General features: G+C 45.6%; 2 protein-coding genes across 2 annotated transcripts; both read right to left on the reverse strand.

Moving 5' to 3' along the window:
* Positions 1-1,466: 1,466 nt before the first annotated feature.
* Positions 1,467-5,543, reverse strand: LOC129501472 (protein CD300H-like). The gene is made up of 3 exons (XM_055312668.1): positions 5,512-5,543; positions 2,426-2,783; positions 1,467-1,623 (listed from the first exon to the last, which is right to left on the reverse strand). The coding sequence occupies exons 2-3, from the start codon at positions 2,749-2,751 to the stop codon at positions 1,467-1,469; spliced, it is 483 nt and encodes a 160-aa protein (XP_055168643.1). The 5' UTR covers positions 2,752-2,783; positions 5,512-5,543.
* A 4,488-nt stretch (positions 5,544-10,031) lies between these two features.
* On the reverse strand, positions 10,032-14,862 carry LOC129513644 (CMRF35-like molecule 5). The gene is made up of 3 exons (XM_055331842.1): positions 14,754-14,862; positions 13,300-13,629; positions 10,032-11,521 (listed from the first exon to the last, which is right to left on the reverse strand). The coding sequence occupies exons 1-3, from the start codon at positions 14,791-14,793 to the stop codon at positions 11,334-11,336; spliced, it is 558 nt and encodes a 185-aa protein (XP_055187817.1). The 5' UTR covers positions 14,794-14,862; the 3' UTR covers positions 10,032-11,333.
* Between the last annotated feature and the right edge of the window lie 840 nt (positions 14,863-15,702).

The raw sequence follows: 15,702 nt of genomic DNA on the forward strand, positions 1-15,702 counted from the left end.
TTATATACCCTAGTGAAGTCATTTCACCTATGTACTAGGTGACCTGTACAAAAATGTTCATGGCAGCACTGGCTGAGGAATAGCCCCAGATGGGCAAAACCCAAAGCCATCAACAATCAACAGAAAACTGAGTAAATAAGATGTGGTATACCTTATCTTCTCTAATCTGAAGGTCTGTGTGTCTGGGCAGCATATCAAAAAGCATGAAGGGCTGAAGTTTCTCTTGGTGAGTGTCCTCACAAGGAGGAAGGACACCCCAAGGACATCACTGAGCATGGTCAGGAGTAAGGGCACCTCCAGAAAGGCCAGGAGAAGGAAGTGGACCTTGCTGGCTAGGGACCTGTAAGGGACACAGTGACAGACAGTGAGCTGCCTCTTTGAAAAGAGAACCCAGGTCCTTCCTTCCTGCCCCCTTGTCTCTCTGATCTAAGACCTTGTGGACATAGTAACCCACATTTGGGCCAGATGTGGATATCTGGATATATTCACCCCCAAGCCCTCAGCTCAGCAGCTGACTTTGGACATTAGATGGGCTGATACTGAGAGGAGAGAGAGGTTTTGCCCAGGCAGGACCTGGCTTCCAGAAACAGATTCTTCACCCTAAGCCCCACCCTTCCTTCTGCCATCCATGCTCCCAGGACCTCAGCTTAAGTTGGGACTGTTTTTTATTTCTCACAGGTCAAATCTCGTTTATGAACCAATCCTCAAGTGAATGCCTTGATTCATCTTCACATCTGATCCTATGGAGTTCCTCTCCTGGAGATCTCCACCACTCAGAAGACAGCCCCCTCAAAGCTTGCCTTGCCTATCAACATCTACCTGACTCCCCAGATTCCTGCCCCACTGGTCTGGGTCAGGACATTCACCAGTGTCCTGAGCTTTGCCTTTGCTCAGACCTTCTGCGCTCCCTCCCTCCCCTGCCTGAGACTCTCACCCAACAGGCCGTCCCTGTCATCTGTCACCCCATCCTATGGACTTTCATCCACTCTTCTTCATCATTCTCCTTATAAATTGATATTTGTTTCTTTATTTCCTGAAATCACCCGTTAGAATATAAAGGCTGTGTTTTGTTGACTGCTTTATCCCCAGCACCTAGAAATAAGCATGGCACTCCATAGGCTTTTGATGAATATTTGGTGAATGGATGGAGAAAGGACAGGATGTTGAACTGAGAGGATGCACTGCAGGTTCTCAGGAGGGCAAGGTCACTGAAAAGCAGTCCCTCACCTTGCACCCTTCTAGCCAACCAGGCTGTTCTTGGTGGTCTCTGCTAGCAAGTAAGGAGTCCTATGAAGTGCTTCCCCTGTTCACCCCAGCCAAGAACCATGCACATCTACATTATGTGCACTTGTGTGTGTGATATATTTCATTACTTTTTTTTATACCAGTCTTTGGCAATAAGGTGAGAAGAGATAGAAGGTTTGAGGCCAGAAGTTCCTCCTTCTTTAGTCTGAGTGGAGGATTCTTCAGGACAAGATATCGTTGTCTTCATCAGGTCGACTCTGTTTCCCACAAATTGCCCACTGAGGCCTGTTCACCCAGAGGACAGCACTTAGCATAGTCAGAAACAGGGGCACCTTCACGAGTATGAGGAGCAGAAAGTGAACACTGCCAGGCAGGGACCTGTAGGAAGGACACAGTGATTGACAGGAGTTTCCTCCTCGACAGGACGGCCCAGGCTCTGCCTCTCCCCCAGCCATTGTGCTCAGGTCCTGTGGTCTCACAAGTCAACATCAACGTCAACACTGATTGGTACCAGGGCTTGACAGCCCTGCATTGAGGGCCACAGACTCCTGTCCTTTAGCTCAAGACTCAGTCTTGAGTGTCAGGACGCAGCAGACTCATGAAGATGAGGTGGTAAGGAATGGAGAGGAAGAGCGATGAGGGGACCCAGTAGACTCTGGCTCCCAGAAACAGCTTTCTGAATCTGTAGCCCTCAACACTCACGGGATCTCAGCTCCTGCTGGCCCCAACTTTGAGGATGAAATGCTCCCTTATAAGCACTCCTCTCTCAAATTAGTCTTGACTCACCTTCAATATGATCATGGGAGCAACTCTTCTGTTTAAGCTGCTCAACAATATTGACCCCCCAGGAGAGACATCCCCAAGCTCAGCTCATGGCCAATCACCTCACCCCCTGGGCCCCAGTACTTGTCATACTCACACCCTCCTCTACCCTCCTGGGCTCCCACACATACTGTCTCACACATGCATGCACACACATGCTCTTTCATACTCACACACACTCCCATCACCCACATTTCCCACACAGTCACACCTACACAGCACACTTGGTCCTAAGTCTCTGAGGCCCAAACCCTAGGCTTGGTTCTTTTCTTCTGAGTTGAGATTTCCGCAAATGCTCTGAGGGATTAGCTCAGATCCCTTTTTCAGTGGTAGCCAAGAAAAGAAGGGAAGATCTTACCTGGGGGAAACAAACACTTGAACTTGGAAAAAGAGGTCAGGCAGGAAGCCAAGGAGTCCCTCTTCATGCAACATTGTCGCAATCCCACACCTATATTTTCCCGCATCATCTGCAGTGAGGTTCTCCAAGGTCACAGTGAAGGTGAGGTCCCCAAAATGGTCCACGATGGACACATGGTCACTCTTCACCTCTTCCTCAGACCCTCTGGTGGCCACAATCTGGTTCCAAAGGAACAAGCATGGTTGTCGGCACCAGTATTTAGTAAATGTCTTGTATTTCTCCTCATATCGACACTGCACGCTCAGGGATCCCCCAACGGTGCCCATCACAGTGCTGGGACCACTCAGAGACGAACAGCCTGAAAGATACCATCAATATTTTCTTCACCTGAAGAGCATGAGCTGGAAGGACCTTGGGGAGGTCAGGTCCCCTGGTCCTGAAACCAGGGGAACCCAGAAGTTACCCTGAGGCTGAAGGATGGAGGATTCAGGAACCAGGAATGTATAGGGTGTTGGCAGACACAAGGGGAAGACCTGAGGAGATGCCTGGTATAGGATTCTGAGACTCAAGAGGTCATGCTCAGCCTGTGTGGGCTCAGCCAACTCAGAATGTGGGGGGAGAGGATGATTTTGGGTGGCCTCAGACAAGTTCTGGGTCTCCAGATGTGTCAGTTCTGAGAGGAACAGCTGTGCCCATCAATCGTCAAGAACAAAGTAACACCACTGAGTATACTCTGAACAGATAGATGGATGGAGGGAGGTATGGATGGACAGATGGAACAGGAAACAGGAAACAAGCATGGGAACCAAGGAAGTCTAAATGAAGTGCTGAAATCTAGATGAAGGCTTCAGCTTCTGGCTACATCCCCTCCGCAAATGATTATCTGTAGCCCCCAAGCTTATAAACCCCTGCTTGTATAGGTGGAACCACCTGCTCAGAGGTCTGGGTCACCCTCCTGGGTATTGGCCAGGAGGTACAAAAGAAGCCATCAGGAAGGGGTTCGTTGTGGTTTGATTAAGGGCATCCACACCTGGATTTCCCCCCTGAGACGGAATCCTGTGGCAACACTTGCCGTCACTTAACATCTTTAGGGACCATGGCTTGCCCTAGGCCTCATCTCTAGCTCTCCTGCCATCTCCAAAGTTTTAGCATTGTCCTCCCTCCTCCAGTCACCCTGGAAGCTCCAGTTTTAAATCATCAGGACCTAGTCCCCTAAACTCTGTGCTTTCTGCCCAGGGAGCCATGCTGGTCTGACACCTGAGGGGTCCTCATTACTCCAAGACATGCTCTTGTCTGACCTGCTCTTAACAAGGAAGGATGGTAACCCCGAGGGCAAATGGATACTCGGAAACAATTTGAGCAAAAGAGCAAACTTCTGAAAAAGAATTGTGCATGGACTCTACCAACCTATCCTCCATTTGTCTGTCCATCTATCCATCTGTCCACCCATCCATCCGTTCCTCTCTCCCTCCATCCACCTATCCAGGCAGTATATGGATCTTCATCCATAGATACTGAGGCGTTTGCTATTTTTGTTCTACAATTAGAAGAAACTCTGTATTTTTTTGCGTCTTCATTTTAAATACCTTGCATTTTCTCAACACATTTCCCAGCAAGCAAGCTCAAGTGGCCCACTGATCGATATTCTCCATCACAAAGATGTCTGCCTCTCCCACCAATAATCTACAAAGCAGATGCTCTCAACCAGTACACATTTGGCAATGTTTGAAGACATTTTTGGTTGTCTTGAGGTGGGGAGTTGCTCCTGGCATCCAATGGGTGCTGCTGCTAAACATGCTACAGGGCACAAGGGAGCCCTTTGACACAGAATGATCCAGCCCCAATGTCAACAGTGTGGAGGTTGAGGAACCACGCTCAAGGAGGCCCTCCAGACCCAGGCTGGGGGCTAGGATGAGTGGAGGTGACAACACTGAACCTTCTCTGGCCAATTGTTGCGGCCCCAGGCTCAGGCTGTGGAGGCACCTGAGTGGGGGTATGGACCTTCAGGGCAAGGTTCCCACCCGGCTCTTCTTTCAACTTGCTCAACCTTTAAAGGTCTAATGTGTTTGTCTATTCAGTCATCTTTATCATGCAGAATATCTTTATGTTCTGAATTGTAGTGTCCTTCTTTGGAAGTGATATTTTAAGGGTTTTGGTGCATCTTGATTAATGTAGCTGGGGGTGAGGAAAATTATTTTTTCCTGCTTGGGCTCTGAAGGTTGGCTCTGACATCAGCTTACTTTGTATTCTAATCGCTACGTTTGTGCTTTTACCGGATCAGAGCAAACTGGTGAGTTGTCTTGATTTTTCCCCCCTTTTATAATAAATCATTTTCCCTCCAGTGTTCCAAAACCAAAAAGAGAGAAGCCGTTTTATGGGAACTCTCAGACTAGGACTGACCACAAGTCTCCAGCAGTGTCACTGTCACTGTGTACAGGGGCTTGGAGTACAGGGCCCCTGGGGCCAGCCTAGACCTGTCAGAGGCAAAGGGCCCCCATGGTGGCAGGGTGGTTGTCAGCCCCTGGGACATATAAATGTTTATTCACAAGGAGGCTTCTCTAGTAAGTGACCATTGTATTATTAAAAAAAAATAATAAAAAGTGATGACCTTGGAAAGAAGTATTAGAAGAAGAGCAATGACCTTGGAAATAAACGTATTTCTCCTTGAACCTTGGCTGCCTTTTATGAAATGATCTACAGTAAAGAATTTGCATCTCTCTGCATCTTGGTCTCTTGTTTTCATAGGATTGTGGTAAGAATTGGATTAGATTACAGGGAAAGCTGGGTAGTACAGTGGTTAGCCCAATTAGGATCAGCTGTCTGCCCCCCTCCCCCTGGGCTGGTGCATAAGACAGTATTCCTGAGTTTCAAAAACGGTGACAATGATGATTCCAAGTGGTCGAGTTCTGTAGGGCTCAGAATGCACTCCCCTGTGGGAAGCATCTTACCATTAACTCCTCCTCCTGTTCGCCTGGGCAAGGATTCTCCATGCTCACCTCCTCCCCTCTTCACTTGTATCCTCTTCCCTTCCCATCACCAGCCTTGCCCCACACCATTGTCACCCTGACCTGCCCAGGCCCGCTTACCTGGGACGCAGAAGAGCAGCAGAGCTGATGGCAGCCACATGGTCCCGTCCCTCTGCTGTCTCTCCAGCTGCAGCTGGAACACTGCTCACCCAGGGGCAACTCAACCTGTCTCCCTCTTCTGCTTTTCTTGGCATTTCTCTGCTTCCTTCTTCAGCCTCTTGGTTCTGTTCTCAGAGTTGCTCAGAAAATGGGGGAAGCGAGGGGCGAGGGGCATCATGTGGTCAGCTGAGGATTCGCTAAAGTTCATCCTCAGAAACACATCTCAATGCACAGTTCTTTTTTCTGTTTCCCATGAAGAGGATGCCCTCACCGTGACTTCACCCGCAGCTGATACACCCATCTGCCATGCAGCTGGGTGGTCATAGCTGACTTCCAGCTAGATTTTCCCAGCAAGCCTCCACCCTGCCTCCCATCTCTGAATAGCAAATGTTCTGTGGCTGGCATGGCTAGCATGAGCGGTCCTGAGCAGAACAGACATGACAAAGCCTTCTCTGGACAAGACCAGCTGCTATTTGCAGGGTCCAGTGCAAAATGAAAATACCTTTGTCCCAGAATTACCAATGATTTCCAGATGTTGACAAAGGAGCACTAAATCAAGCCCTTCTGAGGGGGGCCTGAGCCATCCCCCATGTGGATTCCCTTCCAAACCTTCTTGGGTCCTGCCACCCCAGCGTGGACTGAGCCTTGGAGGCGGGAGCTTTCTCACCCTGCTTGGACCCTGACCCCCATGTCCAGCTATCCCTCACTGAGACTCCCTCCACACTTGGCCTGGACACCAAGCCCCTATATTATCATCTTATGTTTCATAACACAAATTATCCATTGACTCGATGCCTTAAAAGATAAAGATTTTGCATCTCACCTTTTGCCCTCCTTTCTCTTCCCAGTCTTGATTTTGTCAGCATAGTGTTCTTTGCACCTGCGATATTTATAATCTCTTCTGTAATATTTCCCATCATAGCTTAGGGGTTGTTCCTTTTTTTTTGTATATTTCTTTATTGGAGTTCAATTTGCCAACATATAACATAACACCCAGTGCTCATCCTGTCAAATGCCCCCCTTAGTGCCCATCACCCAGTCACCCCATCCCCCCGCCCACCTCCCTTTCCACCACCCCTTGTTCATTTCTCAGACTTAAGAGTCTCTCATGTTCTGTCTCCCTCACTGATATTTCTCACTCATTTTCTCTCCTTTCTCCTTTATTCCCTTTCACTATTTTTAATATTCCCCAAATAGCTGAGACCATATGTTTGTCCTTCTCTGATTGACTTATTTCACTCAGTATAATACCCTCCAGTTCCATCCAGGTCGAAGCAAATGGTGGATATTTGTCGTTTCTAATAGCTGAGGAATATTCCATTGTATGCATAGACAACAGCTTCTTCATCCATTTGTCTTTCGATGGACACCGAGGCTCCTTCCACAGTTTGGCTATTGTGGACATTGCTGCTATAAACATCGGGGTGCAGGTGTCCCGGCGTTTCACTGCATCTGTATCTTTGGGGTAAATCCCCAGCAGTGCAATTGCTAGGTCCTAGAGCAGGTCTATTTTTAACTCTTTTAGGGACCTCCACACAGTTTTCCAGAGTGGCTGCACCAGTTTCCATTCCCACCAACAGTGTTAAGAGGGTTCCCCATTCTCCACATCCTCTCCAACATGTGTTGTTTCCTGTCTTGTTAATTTTCCCCATTCTCACTGGTGTGAGGTGGTATCTCATTGTGGTTTTGATTTGAATTTCCCTGATGGCAAGTGATGCGGAGCATTTTCTCATATGCTTGTTGACCATGTCTATGTGTTCCTCTGTGAGATTTCTGTCCATGTCTTTTGCCCATTTCATGATTGGATTGTTCGTTTCTTTGCTGTTGAGTTTAATAAGTTCTTTATAGATCTTGGATACTAGCCCTTAATCTGACATGTGATTTGCACATATCTTCTCTCCCATTCTGTAGGTTGTCTTTAGTTTTGTTGACTGTTTCTTTTGCTGTGCAGAAGTTTTTTATATTGATTAAGTCCCAACAATTAATTTTTGGTTTTGTTTTGTTTCCCTTGCCTTCATGGATGTATCTTGCAAGAAGTTGCTGTGGCCAAGTTCGAAAAGGGTGTTGCCAAAAATAAATAAATAAATAAATAAATAAATAAATAAATAAATTTTTAAAAATGCTGTTGCCTGTGTTCTCCTCTAGGATTTTGATGGATTCTTGTCTCACATTTAGATATTTCATCCATTTTGAGTTTATCTTTGTGTATGGTGTAAGAGAATGGTCTAGTTTCATTCTCCTGCACGTGGCAGTCCAATTTTCCCAGCACCATTTATTGAAGAGACTGTCCTTTTTCCAGTGGATAGTCTTTCCTGCTTTGTCGACTATTAGTTGACCATAGAGTTGAGGGTCCACTTCTGGGTTCTCTATTCTGTTCCATTGATCTATGTGTCTGTTGTTGTGCCAGTACCACACTGTCTTGATGAACACAGCTTTGTAGTACAACCTGAAATCTGGCATTGTGATGTCCCTGGCTCTGGTTTTCTTTTTCAATATTCCCCTGGCTACGCAGGGTCTTTTCTGATTCCACACAAATCTTAAGATTATTTGTTCTAACTCTCTGAAGAAAGTCCATGGTATTTTTATACGGATTGCATTAAATGTGTAAATTGCCCTGGGTAGCATAGACATTTTCACAATATTAATTCTTCCAATCCATGAGCATGGACTATTTTTCCATCTCTTTGTGTCTTCCTCAATTTCTTTCAGAAGTGTTCTGTAGTTTTTAGGGTATAGATCCTTTACCTCTTTGGTTAGGTTTATTCCTAGGTATCTTGTGCTTTTGGGTGAAATTGTAAATGGGATTGACTCCTTAATTTCTCTTTCTTCAGTCTCATTGTTAGTGTATAGAAATGCCACTGATTTCTGGGTGTTGAATTTGTATCCTGTCACACTGCCGAATTGCTGTATGAGTTCTAGCAATCTTGGGGTGGAGTTTTTTAGGTTTTCTATGTACAGTATCATGTCATCTTCAAAGAGGAAGAGTTTGACTTCTTTGCCAGTTTGAATGCCTTTTATTTCTTTTTGTTGCCTGATTTCTGAGGCTAGGACTTCTAGTACTATGTTGAATAGCAGTGGTGAGAGTGGACATCCCTGTCATGTTCCTGATCTTAGGGGAAACGCTCCCAGTGTTTCTTAGGGGTTTTTCTAATTTGAAATATATTAATTGCTGACCACGGCTTCTCTTTTTTCACTATTTAACTTCCCTCTGTTGACAAAATTTTATCATGATGTGGATTTTCTATTTTTAAAGGGCTCATGGGTGCTGTATTTCATAAGACCTTGCATGCCTGAGGCTGTTTCTTGTAAGAATATTCCCAGAATATTCTCTCATTTGCTCCATAGATGAGAATTGCTCAGCAATTCCGCAGATCATGTAGATTTTCCTTCACCGTCTTATGAGATGGGGTGTGGTAATCATGTCTGAAGCTAGCCTACTTCTGTCTCACCCAACATGCTCTTTCTGGTATGATCTTCTGATTGGGTCATTATTCCTGATACCAGCCATTCGATTCTGTCTTTATCCTAGAGATTCTGTAACTTCATAATATCCTGGGTATGGATCATCTGTACAGTCCTTTCACCATGTGAACTCTCAATTTCAGCCTGAAAGATCCCCTTATCTCTAGTTTCTAATCCAATTCAGTTGTGTTTTACTTTTGGCTTCTCTTTTCTCCTCTAAGGAAATAGCCAGCAAACATTTGTGCCATCACCTCTTTGTGTCCTGTACCTACATCTGCCTCTCCACATTTTGTATATTCTGTTTATTCAAACGTCTCTTCATGAAATTTCCAAAAGAAACCATGTCGGTGCATTTGCAGGCACATTTATCATTCGGTTTTGGGTTCATTCCCCTCACTGTTTCTTTCTGGCAACGATGTATCTTTCTCCTCTGCTCCTTGTCTTTCTCAGGTCAGCCTCCTTGCTTCTCATTTCTCTATTTTGTATTGCACTGTCTTTACATTTCTAGAGATTCATCCCATTGTCTATCATTTCCTTGAGATTGACTAGAACTATTCATATGAGCTGATTTTTCTATGGTTCTTTAGACATTTCCTCTCATGGTGTATGCTCTTTATTTGCTTTGTGCTAGTATTCTTTTTTTTTTTTTTACCTGCAAGCTTTTGAAGGTGCTACTCCCCTTTTGAATAAAAGTTGGTATTTGCCAAAGACTAGTGTGGGGAGGGAGGTAGCTAGGAGGCTCTGCAAGCTGGAGCAGGCTTTGGCCTGGGATCTCACCCCCAACCCCGAGGACGGGTGTCCTGTTGGTTCTCAGCCCACCCAGCATCACCTACCTGGTGGCTTTCTGCTTGGTGCCTATCACTACTCCTTCTGCCAACTGTCCTTCACCCTCATCCCCTACAGCATTCTTCTCTGCCTGGGGGCCCAGACCATGTGCAGTCAACATGTCAAGTGTGCCAATAAGAGTGTAAAGACAAAAAATTGACAACATCCAATGCTGGGTTTGAGGGCTGACTGTTTATTAACACATTCAGACAAGGGTAGAAATGTTTACAACCTCTTTGATAATATCCATCAAAACTGGAACAATGCACTGATCAGTGACACAGCTATTTTTTTATAGTGATGTACCAGACAGGTGTAGCCATAAATGGGTATCAAGCTACAAACACAACAGATTTGTTACACAGCTGCATGCAGTTGCAAAAAAAACCCAAACAACTGACATACCAATCAGGAGTGAAAAATTTGAACAAATCATGATATGTCAATATGTTGCGAAGCCATTAAAAACAAAATACTATAGATACTAACATGAATGATTTTCAAAATACATTCAGTAAAAATAGGCAAGCTATAAAACAATATGTGACATTTTTCATTGAGGGAGGAAATATATTCACATATATCTACTTCAGGTGCACAGAATTTCTCCAAAGGACACACACACACACACACACACACAGGTTACAGTTCTTACCTTTGTGTAGGGGCCTGGGGTAGAATTCAGAACACATTTTTTTACTCTACAATTTGTGAACTTTAAAAATTTCTCTTTCTAAAAATCTGTAAATAAATATAAAAGTTGGTATATCCCCCCAGTTTTTTACTATCTCCCTCTTGCTGAGGAGATGCCACATGGTACATAAGAGAAGAGTGCTTCCCTGGGTCAATGGTCAGGTTAACTGGGACCCACGACCAGCTCTGGTCTCCTAATTCCACACAAGGATGTGTCTGCATTCACTTGCCTGAGTTCCTCCATTGTGTATTGAGGAGCTGGAGCTGGTGTGCTGAATTAAGAATATGCACATCACGGCCTGCTGAATGAGGAGGCACAAGCCACCCACATGGGTGGGCAGGGAACTCCCTCAATAGCCAAAAATGACTCTGGGGCCATGAAACTCCCAGAGTCATTTTAATAGAAGGCACAGCTTCAATACACCCTCACAAAGGAAAGAGAGTCATAAAGTTTGTTGTTTATAGATCTAGGGGAGAGGCACCCAATGAGCCCAGGGAAGGGCAGTCCTCCATCCCAGACCAAGAGCAAACAGGAGACCAAGAGAAGGGTGGTAGCACCTGTTACTTACAGGGTGGTTGGAATGGTTGGGACAGAGGTCACTAATTTTTCATGGGCTCAACTTCAAGTGGTTATTTTGAAACATGTCCCAGGAAGAGCAAAGTGGGAAATAATGAAGGAATTCTAAGCTTGGGTCCTTACCTAACATTTCAGATTTGCAGCGTGAGCAAGACTGCCATACTGTGAAGTACCTGGGCAGTACTTCAGAAAAAGAACAGCTAATTTTTCTCATAAGTTCTTATACTTATAAGTTCTTATACTCGCGCAAGATGGTCATGGAGAAGCTGTGCTTTTCCTGGTTGAATGACACAATGTTCTTCAACTGTGGTCTAGTGGTTTCAACAAGGATGTTGCAACTATTCAAATCAGCATCTTGACACCATGACTTCACGAAGGTCTCCCACTGTGGACCATAGTGACACTGCACAGTCACTTGCAGATGAAAGTAGAAGGGAGGAAAGAACAAAGAAAAGAAAAAAAATTAATGAAGTAGCAAAGAAATATAAAACAGAGAAGACCAAAAAAGTGTACTATTGTTTTTTAAACAAAACAAAGCCCTAGCAAGATACTTATGATTTGAAAGGAGTGATCTGAATAATCAATATCAGGAATGAAAACAGGTACATCACACAATACCAGAGCATATTAAAAGAAGGTTAGCTAAGAAGGGGATAGAATAATAAAAGGATATCTAAATAAGTTTATACCAATAAATTTGAAACTTTAGATGTAATAAACAAATTTCTGGCAAAAATGATAAATGTGCTAAAATTAGCACAAAAAGAAATAGACTACTTGAATCATCTTACATTTTTTTCATCTTACATTTTTAAATCATCTTTACATATTTATAAGAATCATATCCATTATTAAAAACCTCTCCAATGGGTGCCGGGCTGGCTCAGTCAGCAGAGCACGAGACTCTTGATCTGAGGATTAAGAGTTCCAGCGCTCGTTGAGTGTAGAGCTTACTTAAGGTAAATGAATGAATGAATTGATTAATAAAATAAAACCTCTCCAAGAGAAACCTCCAGACCCATAGAACTTTAACAGAGATACCTGCTGAACATTTAAGAAAGAAAGAATGTCTATCTTACACAAAAAATTCCAGGACATAGGAAAAGGAGATGCAATCCCAAATCCATTTAATGAGACTAGCATACTCTTGATGTCCAAACCTGACAGGGGGGCAGCGCAAAAAAGAAATTTTAAAGGCAGAAATCATCCATGAATATAAATGCCAAAGTACGCTACAAAAAATCAGCAAGCTGGATCTAAGGATATAAAGGCAAGAAAATACATCATCACCAAGTTGGGTTTATCCCAAGAATGCAAAACTGTTTGAACATGAGAAAATCAGTATAATATTCTACATTAACAGAGTCAAGGAGAAAAATCATATGATCATCTCATAGATGCAGACAAAATTATTGGATGGATTTAAACAGCCCTTTGATGAAGAAGACTTCTTCGGGAATCAACCACAGCTCCCCCACTGTGCTGGGCGTCTTCCCTCTCAGACTGGGTTTGGAACAGGGGGTAGGAAGAGCCGCTATGAGTCCTGGCCCCAAACTACAGAAAGAGCAGGGACACGTGGGCATCAGAGGTCCAGGAAGGCATTGGCAGGAATTGGGGTCTCTGGGTCCCATAGAAGGTCTCTTTGGTCCATGGGCTGAAACTGGGACCATCACTTGATCTCTGTGGACAATAGACTCAGGCACTGCACTGTGCAGAGAAACACGTGCCCAGAAAGGCTTGATCTTGTCCTGGAGGACAGGACAGCAGCCATAAGAGCATCTAAGAGATGGAGGAGCATGGCTTTCTAGTACCCCACTCCTCCCTGTCTGCCTCACAAGGCCCTGCTCAGCCTGGAGCTGGGCTGAGGTTGGATGTGACCAGGAAAGGAGAAGCTGCCTTCCTTGGACAAGCATGTCTTAGCCGAGTCTGTCCTTCAATGCTCCCTCTAGGAGAGCAGATGGAGATGTGCAGAGATGTGAGGGCTCGCTCTTTCATCCATCTTTCCTAGACTCATAGTGCCCCCCCATACACATTCACACAAGTGCGCACACACACACACGCACATGAGCACACACAAACTCAGGCAAATTTAGAGACTCCTCTCCATCCATCAGGGAAGAGAGAGGAACAGTCCTGACTCCTTCTCAACTGGGTACCAGGGCCCCAGAGCACAGGAGGAGATTAATACCTACCTGGTTTGGCAATCACAGTTAATTGGTAACTTTTTGTTTTGTCTGTTTTCTCAATCCCACACCAGTAGGTGTCTGCGTCATCCCTCTGCAGCTCCTCCATGGTCATGGTGATTGTGCGTTGGCTGTGATCATCCTGGATGGACATTCGACCCTTCCTCACCAGTTGCTCTGACCCAGTGGTTTTTACAAGGGTTCTGCATGATTCCCAGTTCTTTCCGCGGCACCACAACTTCGCATTGGATTCCAATCCTGAGGGGTACATGCAGTACACCACCAGTGCTTTCCCCTCTGTGCCTCTCATTAAATTTTCCTCATTGATGGAGAACTGGGCTAGAAAACAGAAACCCAACACTCATTTCCTCCCTTGAGCCCGGGGCTATCCTGAGCACTGCTGGGATGTCTGGCACTGCCTCAGGTGTATTTCTGAATCCCAGAGCTGGTGAGACAATGGGGTCCCCTCCCCACTCATCCACGACACGCTAACCCCCACTCACCTAAAATACCTCACTCCCTGAATCCATGTGCGGCACAGAACTAAACATACACATTCACACAACAAACATGTGCACATACACGCAGGTGATTGCTTGTTATTTTACCTACACATTTTGCTCTTTGTCTCCATACCTCTGCACAAGCTGATGCCTCGCCTGGAATGTTCTCTCCTCTGCTTGAAGGAATCAAACCCTTATAATCATCCCACAAGGCTCAGATCAAACAATGTCTCTTCTACGGTGTCTCCACTTCCGGTGTCTCCACTTCTGTAGCCAACTGGATCATGCCGGTGCCATCAAAGCACTTTGTCCCTATCTCCGTTGCTGCACTTATGACACTGGATGAGGGCTTGGTCTTTGGCTCATCCAGAGCAGAGCTTCAGGCAGCCTGGTGTGTGGGGTTGAGCACCTCCCCAGAGAGCCTGTCACCCCAGGTTTTGCTGCCTGTCTTCCTCCCTATAACCGAGCTCTTCAGCAGAGAGGATCTTGGCTCTAGCTACAAGTCAAGAGCAGTTGTGCAGGCCTTTAAACGATCCAGGTGTCTGAACCTCATCTTAACTGAGTGGGTATCAGCTGGAGCTTGAGCTTCTGTTTTCCTTCAAATTTTCTTAGGAATTCATGCATTTGTGTATATGTGTATATATGTGTGCCTGTATGCACCTGCCTATCATCTACCCATCCAGCCATCCAGCCATCCCTGCATCCATCCATCATCTCTCTAGTGATTAATCAGCCATGGCTGATGAACAGAACACCAGAAACTGGACTGTTTGTGTCATTCATTTTTATTTTCTTTCCTCAACACCTAACTTAGTACCTGCCAGTTAACAATAATTAATTTTTTTTTATAGAAGTGTCTGGATGAGTGAAAGACTCTGCCATTTCCCCCTGGGACAGACCCTGTTTGTGTCTTACCCCAGCCCTGAAGGTGCTCCGTCTTGAAGCTCCTGCCCAACTCACCTTGGACAAGGAAAAGTAGGAGAACTGGGAGCAGCCACATGTCCTGTTTGCCTGGCTTGTGTCCCTGGTGCTCAGCTAATGCCCACTGCTCTCCAGGGACTGGAACTGAGCTCAGAGGCAAAATGCATTCTGTTTCTCTAAATTAGTCTTTTCTTCCTCTCATCTACTTCCCTTAAGTTTTTCTTCAGTTAGTTCCTAATTTCAACAATTAGGAGAAAGGCAGTGCCATCCTTGGGAGCCTGTGGCTGATGTGATGATATGTCTTTGATACTTTGGGGAAGCAAAGTGTCACACTGGCCAGAGTGCCACTTGCCAGTGTGCCTGGGGACCTGGGAAGCCTGCTGCCAGCAAACCAAGGCACACAGTGCTGCAAGGCAGAGACACTAGACCCTCAGAGTGTTGGTCCAAGGAAGTAATGGAGACACATAGAGTTTGCGCATGGGGAGGAATGTGGTGCTCAGGGTTCACATCCAGCCTTGCTGGACAAACAGCCCCATCCTAACCCTCTTTTCAGGCAGCTCACCTCAGTGCATCCCAGACCACCCCTCCTGCCCTGGACCCTGGGCCAGCCCTGAGCCTGACCTACTCAGGCTTCTCCTTGAGGTCCTAAGTCCCTCTGGGGCAGAGGTGCCTTGGGGAGATTTTAAGGACGGAAAAGGGACCATTTCCCATCAGCTTCATTGTGCCCTCCATGCTTCCTCTGCCATGTGTTGGTGTATTTCCCCTGGCTGTGGACAAACCCCATTTCCCAGCCCTAAACCACTTATGCAAATGCCCTCGTAAGTGACTTTCCCACAGGACTCCCCTCTTCCTTCACATGTCCTCTCCTCCTCTGTCCTCTGTTCCCTTTCCCTCTCCTCCCTGAGTCAATTCTCTCTCTTTCTCTCTCTCTCTCTTTTTAAGATTTTATTTATTTATTCATGAGAGACACAGAGAGAGAGGCAGAGAC

The sequence above is a fragment of the Nyctereutes procyonoides genome, unplaced genomic scaffold, assembly GCF_905146905.1.
Source record: "Nyctereutes procyonoides isolate TBG_1078 unplaced genomic scaffold, NYPRO_anot_genome, whole genome shotgun sequence".
Lineage (NCBI taxonomy): Eukaryota > Metazoa > Chordata > Mammalia > Carnivora > Canidae > Nyctereutes > Nyctereutes procyonoides.